The sequence below is a fragment of the Dasypus novemcinctus genome, chromosome 1 (genome assembly GCF_030445035.2).
Source record: "Dasypus novemcinctus isolate mDasNov1 chromosome 1, mDasNov1.1.hap2, whole genome shotgun sequence".
Lineage (NCBI taxonomy): Eukaryota > Metazoa > Chordata > Mammalia > Cingulata > Dasypodidae > Dasypus > Dasypus novemcinctus.
In genome coordinates this window covers 85,655,204-85,671,687 of record NC_080673.1, presented here as the reverse complement: position 1 = coordinate 85,671,687, position 16,484 = coordinate 85,655,204, and the positions used below count along the sequence as shown (strand labels likewise).

General features: G+C 36.5%; 1 protein-coding gene across 2 annotated transcripts in view; it reads right to left on the bottom strand.

The window, feature by feature from the left end:
• Positions 1-560: 560 nt before the first annotated feature.
• The window catches only part of ARSJ (arylsulfatase family member J), a 68,517-nt gene continuing 52,593 nt past the window's right edge, over positions 561-16,484 (bottom strand). Inside the window, exons 2-3 of one of the 2 annotated variants that reach the window (XM_012520595.4) lie at positions 5,508-5,580; positions 561-2,970 (exon numbers count right to left, since the gene is read on the bottom strand). In XM_012520595.4, the coding sequence (XP_012376049.2) occupies positions 1,569-2,970; positions 5,508-5,580 (1,475 nt within the window). In that variant the 3' untranslated portion in view covers positions 561-1,568. The remainder of the gene's footprint in view (positions 2,971-5,507; positions 5,581-16,484) is intronic. The other variant, XM_004480880.5, reaches the window with a different exon arrangement.

The following is a 16,484-nucleotide window of genomic DNA, read 5'->3' as shown; positions in this document are numbered from 1 at the left end:
ATGAATATATTTAAAGGTATGCTGTTGTAGCACCATGTATGTTTTCTTATCACATTTGTAACTTCACAGATCACAGGCCTAGCTATGTGTTTTTTTCAAGTGTAAGCTATGTGTGGTTTATCATAAAGGAAACTTCAGCTCCAATAGGAGCCACATCAATCTATGCCCACTGATGACCATGATAAACTTCATTGCAAATAATGCTCCTTGAACCCCTCATGAGGCTTTCATCTGTGAGTTCCAAACTACATTTTCCCAACTCCAGGCAGGATCCATTTCTTCCTTTTTTTGCGTTTCCCCACAGTGTCCATTCTGCAGAATAGTAGGGTCATTATAAATGTTATTTATTAATGACAAGGGAATATTATTCTCCATACAGTAGCCAAGAGGAGATATGTATTATTTGAAAAATCCTTATTCCATTACTATGGTAGTTGGCAAATCATACCTTCAAGTGCCTTTTCACAAAATTTTAGTTTGTTAAAGTGAATAATATAATTTGATCTATAAGCCAAGTCAGAAAAGCCAGAGTAAAATTGCTAGTCCCATAAAACAAATCCTTTTAACAGATACATAAATAAAATTTATTTGAAAGAAACAAAAAGTTGTCTTAACTCTGTACAAATACTGAGTCTCCAAGTAATTTGTAAGGAAATATGCACCTTATTACATTCAAAATGATGCTTGAAAAATGGCACTTGTAATTTTTTTCTGAATAATTTTTTTTTGTATTCTATAAATTCACAGAGTCTTACAGTAATTTATAGCATTACAGTGTTTGGTAATCTTGATGATATGAAATAAAATTCTAATGTGTGCAGAAAGTAAAAATAAAATAATAAAGTCATTTATATCACTTTATAACAAAATAATTTTTTCTGCAAAAATAAATTATGTCCTTTATGAAATGTCACTCTATTAAAGTGTTTAGAAAATAGTTACATTCATTTTTTTTTGGCAGTGTGCTCTAACATTCTTATTTGCCATTCCCTTATGCATGAAAAAATGAGGGGCAAGCTGTTCACATGTGAGAAAAACAGCTTATTTTCACAGAAAACGAAATAGGATTAATTTAAGACACTTTTTAAAACATGATATAGATACAGAAATTTACTAAACAAATACATTTTTTGAGGCCTCTGAAGTAATAGAACCTTTTACTATGTTTCATCTAAGGTAATTTTACTCATGCTACCCTGTAACTTCCATTAAATCTACACGTTTGTTGACTGTTATTGTCCCCTCTTATAATTTAAGGAATAGCGTTTGGTCAACTGAGGGAAGCACAACAGTTTAATTCATGACTGACCAGCTTTTATACAAGAGCAAGAGAAATAAACACCACAGTCCTTTCAGTGTGGCTCCTAAGAATAAGTAGCATCTTTGGCACCAAGCAGAATGGTTCCCTATGAGGCCTGAGGCAACTGAAGTCCCTGGGGTGACACAACGTGAAAACAAATCTGAGGCTTATGGCAGTAATATTATTGAGCTAAATTTACTCGCTTGCAGTGAAAACAGGTGAAAGGGTAAGAACTGATTTAGGTCTAATCAAAAGGAAAACTCTGTTCTCATCCATGAGCGACACATGGATGGCAGTTTGCGAATGGGCCTGCTTTCTGTAGTTTCTTCTTCTTGGTCTTACTTTTCTTCAGTTTTCTCTCAGCCTTATTTTTGCGTGGTTTCTTTTTCTTGTTCTCCTCCTTAAACCATGGTCCCCAGACTCCTCCATTGAGCCGAGGGTTACTCCTGGGGTCTTTGGGCGGGTACCTGACAGGCACTGCGGTTTTGTTGAACTGTGAGAGCCTCCGCAGGAGCTTCTTCACGATCCCAGGGTATCTGGTAGATAGGTCCACTCTCTCATATGGGTCAGCTGAGATGTTGAAAAGCCAGACGCTTTTGCCACTTGACAATGTAATTCGTTCATTGTGCCACCGATTTGGCCCCAGGTTGCTGAAGGACTGAGGGGGCACCCAGTCACTGTAGCCAGGATTTCCTGTCAGCAGTTTCCAGTGCCGTACTCGGATGGCTGACTGGATCGCTGTGTTCCAGATCCCATAGCCTGCTGCCCAAGAGCCGTTTTTTGCCTTGGTGTATATAGGGTCAATGTTGTGCAAAATATCCACTCGAGGTGAACGGAGGCCTTCACTTATGGTCTCCCATATGTCGTAGCCATCCAGTTGAACGTCCTCATCAATCTGTCCTTCAGCCAGTGTAATCAGAGTGGGGTACCAGTCAGTGATGTGCACAAGCTCCTTACACACCGTCCCCTTATTTTTCAGAAGAGGGCTATGCACAAAGCCAACAGCCCTGATTCCCCCTTCCCAGTATGTCCCTTTGCTGCCTCTGAGAGGCCAGTTACTACCTCCTGCCATAGGCTGGCCACCATTATCTGAAGAGTAAATGATAATGCTATTGTTATAGAAACCATATGTCTTTAGAGTCAGGGTTACATTGTTGATTGCTTCGTCTAAGCAGGAAAGCATGGCAGCATACCTCCGCCTGTTTATGTTGATAATAGATCGGTAGTGTTCAAAATACCTACCAGGGGCTTGCAGTGGTGAGTGAACAGCTTGGTAGGCAATATATAAAAATATAGGCTTTCTGGGGCTATGAGAAGCTAAGATTTGCTGCACTCTCTGAGTGTACATCTGTGTGGAATATATGCCATTGTCATAGTCCCAGGCAGCATTGTCATTTTCATATAAGTCATAACCACACATCCCAGGACTGTCACATTTGTAGTGTGTGTAGTAATCACCACTTCCTAAAAGGGAGCCAAAAAAGGTATCGAATCCTCTTCTAGTGGGCATGCATTCTTTTCGGTAAAAACCCAAGTGCCATTTTCCAACCATATGTGTTGAATATCCAACCTCCTTCAGCTTTTGAGGTAGGGTTGCATTGTCCAGAGGTAAACAGTTGGGTTGGGAAGGTCTTATGATAGAATGTTGAAGCCCCGTGTGTATCTGATACCTTCACAAAAGAGGAAAAAATTTGTCAGTACAGGATAAAAGAGATATTCTACACAAACAAAACAATGATTCCTAAATTAAATAATCTTTCTATGACGAGAAACTTTACCCCTAATAATACATGAACAATTCATTCTTTCTACCTTTGACCCCTCAAATTCTCACCTTAATTAGCTTCATTATTAACATGTGAAATACATTTGATTCTAAGCCAGTAGGTTTTGAAAATAAAGGTTTCCCAAGCAAAAGTGTTTTTGAAATTCTTTAACAGAATTAATTGGAGTAAACTTTAAGATCTCTATAAAGAAAAAGAAAATGTTTTGGACCACACAATACATTATTGTTGAAAAAACCATTTTAGATAAAATGCTTTAGCTAGTGCTTAAGATTTCATTTTTTGAAACAGTCCTTACATTGTTTCCCACCTTACCTCCCTCTTTCTCATTACAATCACTTACTAATATAATTTAGGAGAATATGGAAATACTTTTACATATTAAGCTAAACTGTATGTTGATTTTTGGCATTGTTCTTTTTCCAACGATACTTTGCCAAGGGCATATATCTGGAAGTGGTCGTTATCACCAATTTGTATGAATTTTCAGTTGGGCCAAGACATGCCTATTAGTTCATGCCATTTTAAAAAGTGGTTGATTTTATAGTTATTACATATGTTTTAAGAGATTTATTAAAAAGAAAATATATCTTGGGAACTAAATTACAAAAAGTAGCATTAAGACCAAAACACTTTTTTTTTTTTCAAATTGAATTAAACTGAAAGGTCAACATGATACACATCTTGGAAGAATAATTCAATGTATTTTTAAATGTTCAGTTACAGTCATAATGTAAGTGAGTTCTTTGGAAGTGCCACTTGCAATAACACACTGATGGTTTTATAGGAGTTGTGATATCTGGTCACTAATGCAGGGCAACATTCATATAGGCTATGTCTACTTTGCTGATCATTTATCTGTCAAAGTTTCACAATAATCACATTTATGCTAATTTTCAATGTAATAAACTGCCAAAGAAATGTGTTTCTTAAACATTATTAAGCACCAAATTTAGATGGTGTTGTTACTGCCCTTGATCATTTTTGATCCAGTTGAGGTTCCAAGACTTTGATTTAAGAAATCATTAATTTTGTACAAGTACATGACAATGTGATAATGTCTATTAATGTAAATGTTGAGGAAATTAAAAGAAGGAGAAATCAGTATGGGTAGGAATTTTGGGAAGGACTCATGGGTATGGGTTATTAACTAAATAATTATCTCATGCAGATCATGTACTTGGCCAAATATCTATTTTACCAACTCAAGCCTTTCTAATGAAATTGGTAATCTTCTCACCTGGTGCTACAGGCAAAAGGAATGGAGACTTAGGAAGTATGTTAAATACAGGAAATGTATGCAGGAATAAAAAAAGGAAAGAAAAGGAGCCCTGGTTCTTTCAGAAGATGGGATGTTGCTAGCAGAAAAATAAGAGTTTAGAACTATTTATCAGTTATGTGGTTTCTCTCTCTTCCAGAAAGCACAACAGTTTTCAAACTGAAAAATTTAGAACCATAAAGGTTTGGCAGAAACTGAAGATAGATGAGAAATTTTCATGACAGCTCTTGCTTAAATGAACTCAAGCCTCTGGGACCAAATAGCAGGGAGTTTGGGGTAGAATTTGGGCAAGGTTTGGAGTCAGACAGACCTGGGTTTGAATTTGGCTCCATTGCTTATAAGTTGTGTGACTTTGGTCAGTACTAAACCTCAGTTTCCTCATCTGTAAACTAGTGATAATATTAATAATAAATGTTGGGTTGCTGTGAGTATTGAAAGAGAGTTAGGCAAGGCGAGACATTCAGTAAATGATAACTTTATTATTATCCCCGAATAATCATGTGTTACTATCATATTTATATAAAGTTTATAATTTATAAGCCTCTTTCTCATGTATTATTGTGTTCAATCCTCACTACAACAGAGAAAGGCAGCATTCTTTATGTCCACTATGGACTAGGAAATAGCAAGGTAGTGGAGTTGTGGTATTCTTCCCATCTTCCCCACCTCTCCTACCTGGCCATGGAACTGATTTCTGAACAACAGGGTCTAAGTTTCATGCTATTTCTACTCCTTTTAAGAGTTAATATCAGTGATTTTTAAAAAACAAGGTACAGAGGAAAGACACCAGAAATCTTGAGAAGTGAATCTGTTCTAACTTTCAAATTAAAGAAAGGAAGGATTTGTAATCCAGATAGCGAGGCTTAATGCTGATCCTAGAAAAAATTTGAGAACAATTTTTTAAGTAGAAGATTTTTGAGCTTTTCAAAAAGAATGGATTAAGTAAGCCAAATTAGCCTCATTTTCTTTTTTTTTTTTTTAAAGATAAGTGTTAGGTAAATACCTTATAAAAATGAAGTAGCATTTAAAAAATCACCCAGGATTCTTTTCTTATAAGATAATGAAAATTGAACTGTATGATAGAACTGTATATTAATGATCAGAATGATATGATCTTACACTTTAATACCAATTAGTGACCTACAGAAAGTTTTCATTTGCATTATCTCTTCTGGCTTCCACAACTCTGTCGGGCAAGCAAGGATGCTCCATTTTAACTAGGAAAAAAGACAGTGACACTCATAGTATTAATAATTTAGTGCTTGTTGAAGTTTTACAATTCTAATTCTTGACGGCTGTACTGGAAACAGATATTTGGCTTTGTAAACTCTTCCCTGGTATATGTCACGCTAATTGAACTGGTAAACCCATTCATTTAAAATTTGGATTGCTTGATTTGCATTGATTTTAAGCATTCATTCATATACTCATTTGAGCAATTATTACTGAATAATACTCTATGTCAGGTGGGACAGGAGGTAAGGTTTTGCTTTTTTGTTTTTGTTTTCTTTTTGTTTTTAACCTCTACAATATTTTGAAATCACTGAATGAATAAGTAAACATTTTACTAGCAATCGGGGGTGACCTAGAGGTGTGAGTTCTCTGAGCCCCGATTCAGATGGAGATGGACCCAGTCCTGCTAGTCTTACCTCTGAATGCAGCACAGTGTTGTTGATTCTGCTCTGTTCTCCCCACCAAGGATCCCAACAGATTCTTTCATTTAAAGAAGAGGATGCTTGTAATACAGGAAAGAGTTTGGTGGCACCATTGGTTTAAGAGTGCCTTTGATTACACAGCAGCAACCAGACAGAAGGACAATCAGATCGTTCTTCTAAATATACCACAAAATCCTGATTAACTGGGGTTGAGGACCTCTGATCTGGAAAACAGCTTTGAGAGAAGGAAGGACAACAGGGTTCTTTCTTTGGCACCAAGTCACTGAACAGTATTATCTGTGACTTGAATAAAGAAATAGAAGAGATGCTCATTATCTGGAATTAATACTTGATATTATAAGTAGCAGAATTAAGATTAAAAGTAATCCAAATGACTTGAAATCTTGGCAAAACAAAGAAAATGGAAATGTAACTGAGATAGAAGGTAAGGAAAGGCTCAAAGATTGAGGGGAATCTGTCAAAAGGACACAAAAACCTGACTGAAGGGGCTCTCGTTGGCCAAGTCTGAGACAATATGGGCATCAAAATAAATAGTAGTAGTAACATATTATACCCACTGAATAAAATAGGAATTCCGAATTCCATACTGACATAAATAAAAATTTTGATAAGGAATGGAATACTGATATTGTCCATTAGTACTGCCCCACAAAACACATTCATTACATAGGGGAAAAAGTAAGTTTGCAGTGAAGGAGCCTGACAGACACCATCCTAATAAAGTGATCCTAATCAGTAAGGGACAAATTGAAATCATTTGCCACTTGATAGGATGCAGTTAGAGCACAGCATTGTTTCTGTGATGTTCCATCTAAAGATGTGTAACCTGAATCTCATCAGACAAACTCCAAACTAAGGAACATTCTACAAAATAACTGGCCTATATAGTCTTCAAAAGTGTCAAGGTCATGACAATAAAAGTAGGGCTAAGTGTAACTAAGGTTGAAAGAGACTTCGGAGAGATAAATAAATGCACAACGTGACTCTAAATTGGAATGGCTTACAATGAAGGACACATTTGGAGAGCTGGCAAAACTTAAATGGAGAGGTAAGTATAAAATGAGAATAACAATGCTAATTTCCTGAATTTGGTGGTGGTTTTGTGGCTATATAGGAGAATATCCTTGTTTGTAGGAAACAAACACTGAAGTATTGGGGGTATACCAGGGTGGCAATTAACTCTCAAATGATTCAGGAAAAAATGTTATTTGTACAGAACTTGCAATTTTTCTGTAAGAATGAGAGGCTTTAAAATTTGCAAAAATATGTAAGAGAAGACAAGGAGGTTGAAAATTAAAAAGCATCAACTGGGTTTGGCAGGGAAGATGTATAGCCTCGCAAACTTTTTTTTAAGTAGAATGGTGTGGGAAGAAGCCCAGATTTTAGTGAGTTGAGAAATGAACGGAAAGTGAAAAAGTATAAATGGTGAGACTACTATTTCAGGATCGAAGAAACAAAAAGAATAACATGGAGGTGATGTGGAAAAATGTATTAGGTATTATTGAATGGAAATCCATCTGGGTATGACATAGTACCTATGTAAATAAAAATATAGAATAAAAAATGTGAAAGATTCATGAAGGCAGGGCTATGTTTTATTCACTGCAGTATCAGTAGCACCTAAAATATACAATGCCTGGTTCATGATAGGCCTTCAGTAAGTATTTCTTGAAAAAACAAATGGATGGAAAAATTAATGTGAGTGTGTGTTCAAAGTAAAAGAAAGAAAAAATTAAAAATATATACCAAATTGTTAAATGTGATTTTTTATAGAAAGGTAAAAACCATGGGAGAAGAGGAGGAGGCTTTTATTATACCTTCTGTTATATAAAATTGGGTCTCAAAAACTCGCTTATTCCACCCAAACTGATATGAGACCAACTTTAAGGTAAATCTAAATGCCAAATGAATGGAAATGCTCATTCATCTCATCAAGGAATGTTCTTTGTAGTGGCAAATCTACCCAGGAGACTACCTGTACAACTGAAGAACTGGGATGGAATTAGCTATATAAATTATTTAATTTTCCCCTAAAAGACAGAGAAAATGTTCCTTTTTACTAATACTAATAAAAATGGAGGAAAGAGTCAGGAAGATGACTCTCTAGTCCAGGGAAAAACTTAGCTTTTGATGGAAGTTATCAAAGATTTCCAACCTTCTTCTCTCTTTCTATTTCCTGTAAACCTATCTTCCAGACTGTAGCTGAGTCTGCTCAATTTGCTTAATTCATATCAGAGAGGTCATGTAATATTTGTAATTCAATGCCTAGCTTGCTTCACTCAACATAAGGTCCTCCAGATTCATCCATGTTATCCTGTGTGTTAGTACTGTATTCCTTCTTACAGCTGAGTAATATATATATACCACATTTTATTTATCCATTCTTCTGTTGATGGGCATTTGGGCTGATTCCAACTTTTGGCAATAGTGAATGCCGCTATGAACATTAGGGTGCATGTATCTGTTCGTGTCCTTGCTTTCAATTCTTCTGAGTATATACCCAGTAGTGGAATTGCTGGATCATATGGCAGATCTATAGTTAGTTTTTTGAGGAACCACCAAATTGTCCTCCATAATGGCTGGATCATTTTACATTCCCACCAGCTGTGGATGAAGGTTCCCAATCCTCCATATCCTCACCAACACTTGCAGTCCTCCCTTTGCTTGCCCATTTTTTAAATGGATTGTCTTTTATTTTTGAGGTGTAGGATTTCTTTATATAGGCTGGATATTAGGCTCCTATCAGATATATGGCTACCAAATATATTCTCCCACTGGGTAGGCTGTCTTTTCACTTTCTTGACAAACTCCTTTGGGGTGCAAAATTTTTTAATTTTGAGTAAGTCCCATTTATCTATTTTTTCTTTTGCTGCTTGTGCTTTGGGTATGAAGTTCATGAAACCTTTTCCTTTTACAAGGTCCTGTAGATGCTTTCCTACATTATCTTCCAAGGTCTTTATCATCTTGGCTCTTACTACCATACCACGGAACTGAGAGAGTCTACAATTGCAAGCAAGAGTCCCATCAATCATACAGGTTCAAGGCCCCCTCTCAATTAGAGGTGGCATTGGCATCACCATCCCAGAATCCTCAGGATTGGGGGATAAAATATGGACTAGAGTGGACTTACTGGTATTCCACTGTAGATTTATTGTGATTCTACCAATGGAAGAAATTGTATCATTGATGTGGAGACAGTGGCCACTAGAGCTGTTGAAGGCAAGGAGAGGGAAAAAGAGGTGTAATAGGGAGGCATTTTCAGGACTTGGAAGTGTCCTGAATGTCACTGCAATGACAGATAGAGGCCATTATATATCCTGCCTTAACCTACAAAATTGACTGGGAGAGAGTGTGAACTACAATGCAAACTATAATCCATGCTTAGTGGCAATGCTCCAAATGTGTTCATCAATTGCAAAGAAAATACCACACTAATGAAAGGAGTTGTTAATGTGGGGAAGTGTGGGAGGTGTGGGGAGGGGGGCATATGGGAATCCCTTATATTTTTGTGTGTAACATTTTGTGTAATCTAATTATCTTTTAAAAATATATTTTTAAAAAATGATTTGCACACATGGGATTGAAGGTCAATGAAAACTTTCCCAAAAGGACCCACCTAACATCATTTGTAGCCACACTTACAAAAAGATGAAGAAAATTCTATTCAGTGTGTCAAAAGCTTGTGATGTTGTAAGAATTAACATATTGGCTCATAGTTCTGGAGTAAGGAAAACGTCCAAATGAAGGCATCATCAAAGTGCTGCCTTCTCCCTGAGGACTGTGGCTTTCTGGGGCTGGCTGCTGGCGGTCCTTGGCCCTGTGCTCTCTGCCACATGACAATGTGCAGGGTGGCTTCTCCAGCCCTCTCCCTTCTCTTCTGGACTCCCTTGATGCTCAGTTTCTGGCTCCCCATGGCTTTCTCCCTCTCTTGTCTAAATATCATTCTGCTTACAAAGGACTGCAGTAATAGGATTAAGACATCCTACGTGAGGTGGGCCACACATTAACTGAAGTATCCTCATCAAAAGGCCCTACTTACAGTGTGTTCACACCCTCAGGAATGGATTCAGCGTAAGAACATGTTTTTATGAGTTCTTACAGCTCCAAACCACCACCATATTATCATATCCTTATTGAGATAGTCCTTCAGAAATAAGACCACCATATTTTAAAAGCTCAACATTTTCTTCGTAGTTCTCATTTTGAGGAAAGTACAAACAAGTTGACATTTATGTTCATCAGGTGGTTTCTCTAGAAATTAGCCTAACAAAAAAGGAGTCCCACTCTTGAATTCTTGAGGAGAATTACTAACTTTTAGCCATGGTTAGGCTAGAAGTATCTGTCAAAAACTGGGTATCTTTGCATCTGAATTTTGTCACACCCAGGAGGAAATATTTCATGTCAAACTCATGCAGAAAATATCAGTGTCTTGGCTGAAAGTCATCTGAAAACAAACTGAAACTAAGAGAAAATGAAAGTCATCTCAAGAAAAATCCAAAAAATTCAAATCAATAGAAATGACATTTATTAAGCACCTTCACAGTACAGGTACTGTACTGCGGGGCAACATAAGCAATAGTTAGAGTTTACCATATATAACTCTATGGAACATTTGGTAATAGAGAATAATTTTTAGGTTTTAACAAAAGCTAGGAAGTAAACATTCTTGCTTATTCTTCAAGACAGCTGGGTTTACCATGTTTTTAGTTAATTAGCATTATTTTTAAGGGCATTTATAATTCTGTTATAAAGCAGTTTCAACTAAAGGTACAGAGGATTATTGAGTACAAACTACCTTAACTGATATGACCAGATTCTCAAGGCTAAAGCCATGCAATTTCACGTAGGCATCATTAGACATAGGAAATAAGGCTCAAGTTAGATGAATTAAATACTTTTTTCCTAAAAGATAAATCCATTAACTTCTATGTCTGTGACTTTACTCTTCTGTTAGTACCTTTTCTAAATTCTAACAGTGATGAATATTGATTCTGTCCTTGAATACAGATATTTAATTATTTTGAATAGCTTAGAATTTATTATTAAAAGAGGATTATTAATACACAATTAGTGGGAAGCAGCTGTGGCTCTAACAATGGAGCTCCCATTTACCATATGGAGGACCTGGGTTTTATCATCCCAGATCTGCACCATCAGGCCCCAGTGCGGCAAAGTGATGCATCAAAAAAAGACGATGACACAACCAGATTAAAAAAAAAAAAAAGCAAATAGTACTGACAGATCTGGGGGTGGAATTGCGATTTGATATTTTGAAGCATTGATTTCATAAGTAGCTTTAATGAGAGTAAGAAATTAGCAAAATTAAAATGATTCCTTGCCCTAATATTTACTATTGATCAACTTTATCACATGTGCATGGTTATAGTCACTTTAATTTTTTATATGATAATTTTATATAATAATTCCATTCAACTTTCTTTTTTAGGTAGAAAAATACACAGAGTATTTGTAATAATATTCTCAGCACCTTTTTGCATGTTTGAAATATTGCATAATGATAATAAAATTTTAAACTGTAAATAAAATAAACAAAAAATATATATATCCCAATGATCCAGGAGAGAAAACCTACTGCCTTGAAACACACTCCAAGAAAGGAAATTCTCCCCACCCAAGCTCACTATCTTTTTCATAGATCACTATGTATCTTTTTAAAAGATACTTAGATCACACAAAATGTTACGTTAAAAAATATAAGAGGTTCCCATATACCCCACTCCCCATTCCCCCCACTCCTCCCACATAAACAACTTCTTTCATTAGTGTGACACATTAATCATTTGATGAATACATTTTGGAGCACTGCTCCACAGCAATGGGTTATAGTTTATACTGTAATTTACACTCTCTCCCAGTCCATTCAGTGGGCTATGGCAGGATATATAATGTCCTGCATCTGTCCCTGAAACAGCATTCAGGACAACTCCAAGTCCTGAAAATGTCCCCATATCACACCTCCTTTTCCCCCTCCCTGCCTTCAGCAACTCCTGTGGCTGCTGTATCCACACTGATGATACAGTTTCTTCCATTGCTAGAGTCAAAATAATTCTATAGTAGAATACCAGTAAATCCACTCTAATCCATATTATATTCCTCAATCCTGTAGACCCTGGGATGGCAATGTCCACTCCACCTCTAAATAGAGAGGGGGTTTAAATCCCACATGGCTGTTGGATGGAATTCTCCTGCTTGCCTTTGTAGACTCTCTCAGTTCCTGGTTGTGGTGGTTGACCATCTTCACCTCCCTGTTAGCTGACCTGGGTAAGTTCAATGAACCAGACAGCAGGTGTTGAAACTCTGCTGAGGCTCAGGGCCCAGCTGGCACATGGCCAGTCCACAGATTCACGTCTCCTGAGCACACACCAACCCCAGCACCAACCACAGGCTCAGTAAAAGTGACAGAAGAGGCATGTGTAGAGAGGTCACATCTGAGTCCAACTGCATCACATTTAGGAGTACAAATTCCAAAGCAGGGCCCACTGGCAAGGCACTGAACTCCAGAGCCATCTGTCTTGACCATAGGACCTGGTGTCTCCATAGCCCTCTTACTGCAGTTGACCTTTATCCTTCTAGTTGCAGGTAAAGTTAGTTTCTTCTTTTCTAACAGTACTGAATAAGAAAAGCATTTGTTCAGCATATTATAATGAATATCATCCCCCCAGTCCCAGAAAATTATTCAAATATTACTAGGAAAGTGAAAACTAATTTTTGTAATGAATAAATAATTTTTCTCAGGAGAGGGTTTGCTGCTTATAGACTGGAAATCTCACAGTTTTTATCTCATTTGCTCTCTGGTAACTGTCTTCATTATTTTCTGCCAAAGGTTTGTCCCTGGTGGCCAGGGTTGGACCCATAGCACAAAACCTTGTACAATAACCACCCATTTTCCAGGTGACATGTGGGAAAAAAGTATACTTCGTATTTCTCAGAAATCATGTTGGTGGAGGGATTAGAAGACTTACTTTATCTCTGAACAGTCTGTCCAATGCCTTGACATCACAGGAATTTTTCCAACATATATTGTGATATATATAGAAAAGTCCACAGTACTAGGAATCAAGACGCCTGGAGGGAAGCGGACTTGGCCCAGTGGATAGGGCATCTGCCTACCACATGGGAGGTCCGTGGTTCAAACCCCAGGCCTCCCTTACCTGTGTGCAGCTGGACCATGCGCAGTGCTGATGCGCACAAGGAGTGACCTGCCACATAGGGGTGTCCCCGCATAGGGGAGCCCCATGCGCAAGGAGTGCTGCCCCGTAAGCAGAGCCGCCCAGCGCAAAAGGAAGTGCAGCCTGCCCAGGAACAGCGCTGCACACACAGAGAGCTGACACAACAAGATGACACAACAAAAAGAGACACAGATTCCCGTGCCGCTGACAACAGAAGTGTACAAAAAGAACACGCAGCAAATAGACACAGAGAACAGACAACTGGGGGGGGGGGGGGGGAGGAGAGAGAAATAAATAAAATAAGTCTTTAAAAAAAAAACACCTGGAGTTGAATCTTGCTCCTCACAGGCTGTAGGACCTTGAACAAGTTGCTTAATCTAAATGCTGTCTTCCTTTTCCTTTTTTCCTTTCTTTTCTTTTTTTCCTTCCCTTTTCTTTTATTTTCCTTCTCTCCTCTTTCTTGAAAAGGATTAAATGAAATAAGTATATAACATTCATTGTAAATTGTAAAATTTCATACAAATGATAGTTAGAATGAATTTGTACCACAGTTTGTGGTCTCTCTTCTTGACCCTTCTTGTCTATCATCTCTTCAGCTTCATGTCCCCATCCTCCTCCTACTCTATTGTGTGCAAGCAATGGAACCAAAGCCTAACCAAAGTAAAACATGATACAGTGGCTGGGGACTCCTGAAAAAGTACCTTGCCCATTCTCTCTCTTCCTTCTGGTAGCCAGATTGTAATTTCTAAATGTCAAAATGAAGTTAAGTCCATGGAGTTCTTACCTTTTTGCCTTTTACTTGCTGAATGTATTGGTTTCTTTAAATGTTTATGCAGGAATTCAGTGAAATAATTCACATTGCTGCATAGGGAGATCCAAGTCACTTGCCAATTATTCAGCCTTATTTATTTACTTACTTTTACAAAATAATGAATATTCTGAATAGAAAAATTTTGCCAAAAGAAGGATAAGTGTTGAATTTATAAGAATATTTATAGTATGCTAAGTTGAAATGTCTTCTAAACAAAAACCAACCCATCTATTAGTTGCCTGAGTCAAACCCTCTAGCATTAACTTAATGTATTCTACCATGGAGACAAACTTTTTCCTAAAAATTCTCTTGTGTGCTCTAATGTCATTTATTAATATTTATTTTCTCTACCAATAGGTAAACCTCTGCTGGTATATTCCATGCAATTTTTCTCTTATTCTTTACACAAAACAGATAGGTCTCCAAAATATTCACAAATACTATAATCTATGATCCTGGGAGAGCATAGCCTTGATTTCTAAGAACCATAGAGTTCTTAGGTGACTGTGCCCAGTAAAGCTCTCCCAGAAAGCACCATTATGAGCCACTGCAGTAGTTGTCCTTTATAATGCCACTTCTCCTAATACCTGTTGCCGCCTTCCCTGTGCCTTCAAAAGAACCACGTCCTTATGTGATGCTCAGCCTGCCACCTTCTTTCAAAATTTGTGATACAGCATCCCAAACTCTCCCTCATTTTCTTGAACTTTTGCAATCCTAAAAAGTGGTATAAAATCTTGTTCTGTCTTTCTACTAGAACCCCAAACACAGATTTGTATTAGCTTAATGTTTTTAAAAATATTAATATAAAGGAAAATGTATGTAAAAATGCAATGATTAGCTAAAAGTTGTATTCAGAAGCTATATTATTATAGTTCCTAATGTATCATATTAAACTTTTTTTGGTTAGAAATTTAAGTTAACAAAACTAGATTGTTAATGACAATGTATTTGGGGACATACTAAGGAAATACAAAGTGACTGTAATTTACTAAAGGAAGATTATGTGATTTCCTTTTATGATTTCCCAGTATTTTACTAGAGTATTCAACTTGTCATTTATGTACAGAAAATAAGGTTGCAATTCTAGTACTTTTGTATCCTTAGGTTTATTTTATTTTGAAATTAGCTACCTGCAAACAACATGGCCGAGGACTAAAATGGCAAATTCTTTTAGAAAATCTTTGTGCTTCATTTGCCTCACCTGTATAAAATGGAATTAAAAACATCTTTCTCACTGAGTTGAGGATTAAAATAATTAAGATATGTGAAGTGCTTAAGACAGTGTCTAACATGTAAAAAACACGGTTGAAAAAAATTTGAGAGTTCAAAGGAGTTATTAAAATTTTAGCAGACAACACATTTTCCCAATCTGTTGGTTGTTTGAAAAACAGTGATTATGTCTGGTCTCACCTAAAAGAATTTAAGAATCACTACATAATAAGTAAGAATCTCTAAGAAACCACCACTTTTATATTTTGGTGTACTTTTGAAGAATATCCACAATTACCTGAGAATGCTATTAAATACATCTCCATTTCCCAATGACTTTATCTCTTTGAAGTCTAATTTTCTTCATATATGTCAACTATATGAAACATATATGAAACAATGTCCCCACTGGAATCTGGCTATCCTTTATCAAACTAGCTATTAAAGAGATTAGCAAAAATGGAAAATAATGCTAATCTTCACTTTTTCTTTTTTGGAGTATATAGCTATATTCATAAAAATCTTATTTCATATACCATGAGCTCATTGCTATTTTAAAATTATTTAAGGGAGATGAGGTGGCTCAAGTGATTAGACACCTCCCTCCCACTTCAGAGGTCCCAGGTTCCGCTCCTGGAGCCACCTAAAGAAACAAGAAAGACAAATAGAATCTGTAAGTGAAAACAACAAGGGGGAGGGGAAAAATAAAATAAAATTTAGTAAAACTTAAATATATTAAAAAGTCTCAGTTTTGGGTTCTATTATGGTATAGTTCTAATTATGAGTTACTTCTAGATGTAACTCAAAAAAAATCCTCTCAGTGATTTTTGAGAGTATAAAGAGATACAAAGACTAAAGAGATTGAGAATCTCAGATATCTTAAATTTCCCTAAAGTATTCTAGGGTTAAAATCTTATGACCTGATTTTAATCATTGCCAATATACCAAACATTCTTCCTTTAAATTTCAAAACTCTCTCATTACTAACTCTTTATAATAAATTATTTTATGAAACAGTATTTGGTAGTAAAAAGAACATAAGATTTAGAGTAAAAATTCCAATCCTGAATCCATTACTAACTTTGTAGCAGGGTAAAAAGTTATTTTTTAAAGTAAAAATAGTATACTGATTCTGGTATAATTCACGTCAGTGGTGGAAATTTTCTATGTTGCTTCCTTCAATGTCTAGAAAAGATGGTTTTGTCTTTTACAAACAATAAAGTAAATTTTAAAAA